Source organism: Antrostomus carolinensis, unplaced genomic scaffold (assembly GCF_000700745.2).
Source record: "Antrostomus carolinensis isolate BGI_N321 unplaced genomic scaffold, ASM70074v2 scaffold49195, whole genome shotgun sequence".
Taxonomy (NCBI): Eukaryota; Metazoa; Chordata; class Aves; order Caprimulgiformes; family Caprimulgidae; genus Antrostomus; species Antrostomus carolinensis.
In genome coordinates, this window is record NW_010315273.1 from 3,770 (window position 1) to 11,495 (window position 7,726).

A 7,726-nucleotide genomic window follows, 5' to 3' on the forward strand; every position below is an offset into this window, starting at 1 on the left:
CTTCTCTTCCTTGCTCCTGGCAGGGAAGCTCTCTCTTTGTTTAGACCGATGGTCGTCTTTTGTTCAGGTCAATGGCCTCTCCTCCAGGTTCTTCTTTTCAAGACAGTCCTTCCCCTCACCAATATGGATTTGCAGAGGGGTTTATTGCTCATTGGCTCAGCCTGGGCTGGAGGTGGTACACCTTGCAGCCAGGTGAGCTTTCATGAAGCTTCTCACAACATGGCCCCTTCCTCCACTACCAAAAATGCCTGCCCTGCACACACACACACAAACACAACACAGTTGTGTTGGAACAAAATGTGGTATTACAAATGTAGCATTCAGGTTATTGTAATGTTGGTTTTTTTTCCTCCCCCTCTGTTTGCATCTTAATAATTCCTGACATTCTTTTTCCTTTTTTGATTGCCACTGAGTAGTGACATTTAATATTTCCAAGGCACTGTCTGTGGTGATTCTAGGTCTTTCCTGGGCAGTGACAGCTGAAACAGAGTGTGACACTGTCCTTGAGCTCAATTTGTGTTTTCCTATATAAGCTATCTGTTAATTTATAGTCCAGCTGCTTCATCTGCTTCTTCAGTTAATTTCAGTGTTACGCCCTTTGGTATAAATGGACTGCTGATCTGTAAGCAAATATTTGCTGGAGATATAGGGGAAACATTTGTGGGTATGGGCTGTTTTCTTATGCTTTTGCTATAGTTGTTTTATCTGTGTGACAGTTACACTGGGCTAGCCCTTGGCTAGCAGCCAGCACAGACTCACTGCCCCCTTCCCAGGGGATGGGGGAGAGAATTGGGGGGCGAGGGTAAGGAGACTCGTAGGGGGAGATAAGAACAATTTAATAATTGAAATAAAATAAAACTTACAATAATAATGATATTAAAATAATGATAATAGTAGTAAAATATACAAATGAGCGATGCCCGGTGCCATTGCTCACCACCTGCTGCCAAACCCCAGCCTGTTCCCAGATAAAGATCCCAGAGGAGCCACAATCCCAAACCAAAACCGCAATCCCAGAAGAGTGAGAGCCCAAGCGAAAGCCAGAGAGAGCAAAAGAGGAAGAGCCCCTCACTAATATACTGAACATGACGTGATATGATCTGGAATATCCCATTGGCATAGCCAAACACCAATTTAGCTTATTAATTTAAATATTCCTTATCCCCCTTAGATCTTGGGTTTGTAGACTAACAAACATGGAAGTCTTTCACTTCCAGTGACAAAAATGCAAACACTGGTGTGTTATCAGTGTCTCTCTCATAACAAATCCCAGGCTGAAATGAAAACACAGCACTGTTCTAGCTACTAAAAAGAAACTCAGCTCTGTTCCAACTAAAAACCAGGACAATCTGTTGTTCCTCTGACGTGCACTAAGGCGTGCTGGATGTGAACTGATCAAAAGCAGTTGTACTGACCTAGCAAAATAGACTTTTCTGTATTTAAAAGCTTACTTTCAGGTATTTATTCTGATTTCAGAAAAAGGGAAGTGAAACTGACATGAGGGAAACAGAATCTTGATTACAAATGTCTTTTGTATTGCTGTTCACTATTTTATTTTGTGGTATTTGTTTTCGGTTTTTTAGGAAATCCCGCTATTGGAATTTTAAAGCACAAGGAGAGATGTTACGTTTTCAGTTCCCGTGAAGCTGCATACACCTTTGCTCAGGATCCAGATAAGTTCATTCAACTGAATGTAGAAAAAGCAAAAGAACATGCAGAGCTGATTCAGCTGCTCGAGCTTCATCATCAGTTTGAATACCTTGCTCCGTATGCATGGGTACATATTGCTCATGGGTCACTAGTTGATCTGTCCTTTCTAGAACATAAAAAGAGAACAGATGACATGCGTCTTTAGAGAAGAAGTATAACCATCTGCTTATCATACAGAATGTCTGAAGGTCCATCTTTTCCAGGTCTTCAAGGTGTTGATGGGAAACTTTTTCCCTTAGTGTTGCTCTCACCTTATTTCTTCATAGGAGAATACGTAGAGCTAAAGGAATAAATAAACAGCAATAAAAGCTGTTCATCCTTAGCCGAGGAGGATCCTGTGTCTGATGTTTCTTTTCCTCATTTTTGTAAAAGTAGCTTAAAGGGGCAGTAAATAAATGCAATAGAAGATACCATATTAACTGGAGCTTTAGCTCAGCAGTTCATCAGTATGTGCTGGATGAGGGCGTAGTAATATCTGGGACAGGAATTAATGGAATTCCAAGGAAATTTCAAAATGAAAAAGGACTTATTAACAATATGACAGTGCTACCATGTGAAATCCAAAGACTTGATTTGGATTCATGGGCATTCTCTGTGATACATTGCAAATTCTAGGTTCCTAGCAGTGGAAAGAAGGCACTCTTGAACTGGTCCTTGGGGTTTATATCCTGGATACAGTTTATGTCCTGGCTCTGTCAGAGATGTAACCACTTCTCCCAGTTATGAATTCTGATTTTCAGTCTGTTCATAAAGATAAACCGAGGTGCCTGCATCGTAAAATACTGGTAGTGGTGGTGGAATCCCTTTTTACCAAAATCTAATGATTAAGCACTCACTCAGGATGTGGGAGACTGAAATTCAGCTGTGGCCTCTGCCTAAAGGGTTTTTTGCCAGAAATTAAATGTATCAAATACTTAATGGTTTCTTATTTTTAGTGAGGACAGGGGGAACAAAAATACTGTTGAATGTAAAAATCATTATCCATTTGTGGTTTGCAGATTTCTATTTGCTTTTAAAAAGTAGCATATCCACACACCATTTTTCTTAGACATCCGTATTCTTCTCATTAATGCATTGCTTGGTTTTGGGCTTTTGTTTTGTTTTTTTTTTAATCCAGGCCAGAAATGCAGACAAATATTTGATGAAACCAACAACAACATGTGACAGTAGTACTCAAACTGATACTCATATCCTCCCTCCAACTATTGTGACATCTTATGAATGGAATGAATGGGAAATGAGAAGAAAAGCTATAAAATTGGTTTGTATTGTTATTACCAGATTTTTATTGTTGGATAACAAAGTTCAGAATAAGTTATTGTAAACTTCTGTCCCTTGCAACATAAATCTAACCTTATTCAAAGATGCACACTTCTGTTACAACTGGCTCAATATTTTCTTCCAGGTATTTTCTTTACTTATTTCTAGACTTTCTTATTCTCTCACTTTATCCATATTTTTTCCACATTTTTTGAGCAGTGCTTCCACTGCTAAGTCTATTCATTCCAAATTTTTCAGTTGCCTTCTGAAAGAGTTGAGAGTAATAAGAGTTTGTTATTAGCATCAAATTTTAAAGTTGTTTCTCTACACTCAAATAAATTTAGCAGGAAAGATATTGCTATGTACTTTCTTTGTGGGGGGAAAAAAACAAAACAGGTTGCAGAAAGGTTTGGGTCAGGCAAAACTTGTTGAAAGTTGAGCAATTTATATTAATATTTATCACCTAAAAGTAAGAGGAGGAAAAATGTAGTAGCTGGCAGACAGAATGGTTAGGAATACCTTTGGATGGGTTTGACTCTGCAGAAGCTTTCTCTGAGCTAACTTATCACAGAATCACAGAATGTCAGGGATTGGAAGGGACCCTGAAAGATCATCTAGTCCAATCCCCCTGCCAGAGCAGGAACCTGATGCAATCAGATCACACAGGAAGGCGTCCAGGTGGGTTTTGAATGTCTCCAGAGAAGGAGACTCCACAACCTCCCTGGGCAGCCTGTTCCAGTGCTCTGTCACCCTCACTGTAAAGAAGTTCTAGATGATCTTTCGAGGTCCCTTCCAATCCCTGACATTCTGTGTAACTGAGGTACATAAAGAAGCCAATGAGGTTTCTAAGTGGCCTAGCTAAAAGTTTCTCTGGAGTGTAATGGACAAAAGTACATAAATAAATGTAAGATGTCGTCAGTGGTTTATCTTTAGCATAAGCAAATGTGGATGTTTTCCAAGAGCTGAAGGCCATTCACAAGCAAATTTGTAGGTTGTTAGTCTGAAATATTTAGAGAAGGTACTTTGAATTACTAAGGGTGTTTTAGCCTCCGCTGTCCATATGGGAGATTAGTGATGGCGAGTTGAAAGAAAAAATCCCAGATGTATGCAGAAGTGTTTTGTCTACAGTGACTGACTGTGCTGAATTTGTAATGTGGAGGTGATACATAATGTAGAATCAAAGTGAGAACAGCAATAGCTTGCCAATGCATCTGTGAATTTGACACTTTTAGGGGCACATTGGATGTATTTTGGGGTTTCATTAGAGGATGAATTCAGATACCTTGGGGTTTTTTTCTGTTGTTCATACTTAGCCAGAAAACTTGTAGTGATACAAAGGGTTAAAATATGACTTTGTCAGAACACCTGTTTGATGTTAGAAGTAAAATTTTCAGCTCAACATTTGTTTCCCTGTGGAAGCATAGTTCCTTGCAATGGTTCCGTCAGTTCTCAAGAGGGATAAACTTAACAGAGAAACAGGATGTCCTGCCTGCTCGTTTTAATTGTCAGCAAAACCTTTGGGAAAAAAAAAGACTAAAATATAGTTCTTCTTTCCATGCCATTTCTTCTCTAAATTCTTTATTGTTCTTTTTGTGTCTTCAGGCCAATTTGCGCCGAAAATTGACTCATGCCATGCAGACTGACCTCAGCCACATGAGAAGAGAGAACTCCACCCAAGTGTACTTGTCAAAAGATGTCAGCACCCAGACTAAGCGTGACAACTCAAGCAACGTACCCAGACCACAGATTTTCTTGGAAGGTCTCCGAGGAGCATCTTCTCCTACTACTCATATGGTCAAAGTAGACTTAACAAGAGCAGTAGATGAACCTAAGTGAAAATGAGAAACCCAAAGATAAATATTGAATGTATATATAAAAATCCCTGCATATGTCTGAATTAAGATACAAAAGATTTTACTGTGTCTGCTGATTCCAGGTGCAGTTGATTTATTTCATGTACCTTATCTGTTGGGGCTGCTGACTGGCATTAAGTGACACACGTGATAAGCCTGAAACACCAAGAGTTTAAACAGCAATTTAGAATCAAAATGTTTCCGAAGTCTTTAACTTAAACTGACCTTTAAATGTGTAGGGTGTGTTCTGGGATTTTCCTGAGGTTTTAATACAGTGCTTGCTTGCTGAGACACTGTCCTTGAGCGCCATGTCTTTAGTCATGAAAAGTCTGATGTAAGACAGATAGCTTTTATGAGATACAGAGCTGCTACAGAGGCATCATTCCCATTGGTGTGAAATAAAACTGGTCCCAAGAGAGTCACCCGAATGTCACAGCTCCACCCTCAGAGCAGGATCGCCGAGAAGGTAAAACCAGCAAACTGGAATCAGTCTGGGTGCTGGGGCCTGTCCGTTCGTCCTGTCGTTAACCGAAGCGTCTTTGCGGGGCAATAGGTGCTGTGGGCCAAGGCCAAGAGCAGGAATCCACCGCCGATGTCTCTGGCAGTCTTTGAGGTCTCTAGTAATTCTGTACGTACTGGCTAAACAGTGTGCTGGTGAGCACGATGGAAACCACGGGAGCTTGGCTTTGGGGCAGCTTTTTGAAAGCTCTGTTTCACTTGTGTTTGAAAAACCAAAGCACAATGGGAAAAGGTTTTCAGCTTTATTTCACTGTGGCAGCGAAATATGTGCCAGGTCTGATCAAGGCAACTGTTTGTGGGGAACCTTAATCATTTGAGCTTTAAGATGAAACGTCTTCTCAAATGGAAGTAAGGAGTACTTTAAAACAGAGATACTTTTCACAACAACAAAGAGCTTCACAAAGTATTATCTGCAAAATATCCAGGTGTGCAACTGTGATTGCACAGGGTACGCTAAGGCTTCCAAGTCTCTTTTTTGGTCGGGTGCAGTGTGGTGCATCATGGTTTCCTGGGTCATTGTTACACAAGCTTGTGATAATAAAGCTTGAAGGCCCAAGCTGCTGGGCAATTTTTCTGTGGCGTTGTGCAGGGTAGGATTCTCTTTTTGTGTACCTGACTCCAAGGCTTCACTTTTTAAAGTTACACAACTGGGAAAAATCCAGGAGGCATTACACAAAAAAGGAGCAGGAGATGAGTGCAGAAAAAAGTTAAAGTAGTTTCCAGTAGGTGATTTTCTCTTTTGTAAAGAACTAATCAGTAGCAGCCAGATGTGCTACTCCTCTGTGTTTTCCAATGAGGAGCTGGCACAGATTTTCAGATTTATTAATAAAAACATGAATGCTGATACCAGCTGCAGCTTTTTTTTATTCAGAGAAAACACCCTGTTGCTGCTTAATGAAATACTTTTTGTTGCTGTCATCTCCACATATTTTTATCATCGTTTGCTTTGAACCTTTCATGTTACTTACATTGAACCAACAAAGTGGTATTTTCGGAATACATAAATACATTTATTTAAAAGAAAACTGATGAGTGACAATCCCTTTTATCCCACTTACTCTTTGCTTTTCTGTTTGGAGAAGTTACTGCAATATTGTAAGATATTGGGGAATGCAACTGTAATCTACATCTCACTTTTGGCACGGCAGAAACATGTTGGTACCTCAGAGCTTACTCTTGGGATGAGAAATACATACGTGAGATTCCTGGGTGTTTATGATCAATAAAATAGTTCTGGGGGGGGAAAAAAAAAAGTAAGAGGTTACTTTTCAAAATTACTTTATTCATGTGAAAGGGGAGACAACATTCAGTTGATGCCCATTTGAACTTGAGTTTTTCCTTCTTTGAATCTGCTGCTTCTGTTGTGCTGGTGCACTGGTGAGCGTGCTCATGATGGCAAAACCATGCGAGACAGGGCTGGCCTCACAGCCAGGGGTCTGGTAAAAAGCACAACACTTGCAGTTATCGGGCTGTAAAGTTATCCAAAGGGCAGCTCGTGGTAGCACGCTGGTGTCCTTTGTGTTTATTTACAGCTGCTTTTGGGGCTTTCTCCTTTTTAGAGTTTGCGGTTTGGGGAGCCCAAGACAGGTCCGTAGGCAGCTGGAGATACGCAGATTGCAGCGTATTGGACTCGAATTCCTTAAGTGTTACTCAGTAATTTGCATGCATCAAAACAGTCATTAAAATCACCTGGTGGTTTTATGACTCTGTTGCTGCACAGATTAAAATATTGCTCCTTCTTAAAAATCAGAGAATCACAGAATCATTAAGGTTGGAAAAGACTTCTAAGATCATCAAGTCCAACCATCAACCCAACAGCGCCATGCCCGCTAAACCCTGTCCCTAAGCGCCACATCCACACATCTTTTAAATACCTCCAGGGATGGGGACTCCAGCACTTCCCTGGGCAGCCTGTTCCAATGCTTGGCCACCCTTTCAGTGAAGGAATTCTTCCTGATATCCAATATAAACCTCCCCTGGTACAACCTGAGGCTGCTTCCTCTTGTCCTAAAGCCTTGTAAGGTCTGTGAAGTGAGGCATTTTATATGGCCTCTGCTGTCACCACGGGGTCCTTGCTGACGGGCAGCTGTTCCTCAGGGGGAGCTGCGCCGGAGGCTGGAGAGAAGAATGTCCTGCAGCTCTGGGGTGCTACTGGGCCCGCATCTTCCCGAGTAGCCTCCCTTGCACACTCAGCAGAGAAACAAATTAGCCAGGTAAGGCTTACAAGGAAGAGTGCGGCTGTAAGTACAAGTGGGCATGTTCAGCAAGCACACATCAGAAAAAAACACAGTTCATGTGAAGCTGCAGTCTTAGAATCATACAATCATTTTGGTTGGAAAAGACATTTAAGGTCATTGACTCCAACCATAAACCCAACACTGCCA

The 7,726-nt window shown here is 41.0% G+C and overlaps 1 protein-coding gene across 1 annotated transcript in view; it reads left to right on the forward strand.

The window, feature by feature from the left end:
* The window catches only part of LOC104524886 (cilia- and flagella-associated protein 206-like), a gene marked incomplete at its 5' end in the record, with an annotated part of 7,880 nt that extends 3,074 nt beyond the window's left edge, over positions 1-4,806 (forward strand). The window contains 3 exons of the mRNA XM_010167892.1: positions 1,584-1,777; positions 2,828-2,971; positions 4,573-4,806. Coding sequence (XP_010166194.1) covers positions 1,584-1,777; positions 2,828-2,971; positions 4,573-4,806 — 572 coding nt within the window. The remainder of the gene's footprint in view (positions 1-1,583; positions 1,778-2,827; positions 2,972-4,572) is intronic.
* Between the last annotated feature and the right edge of the window lie 2,920 nt (positions 4,807-7,726).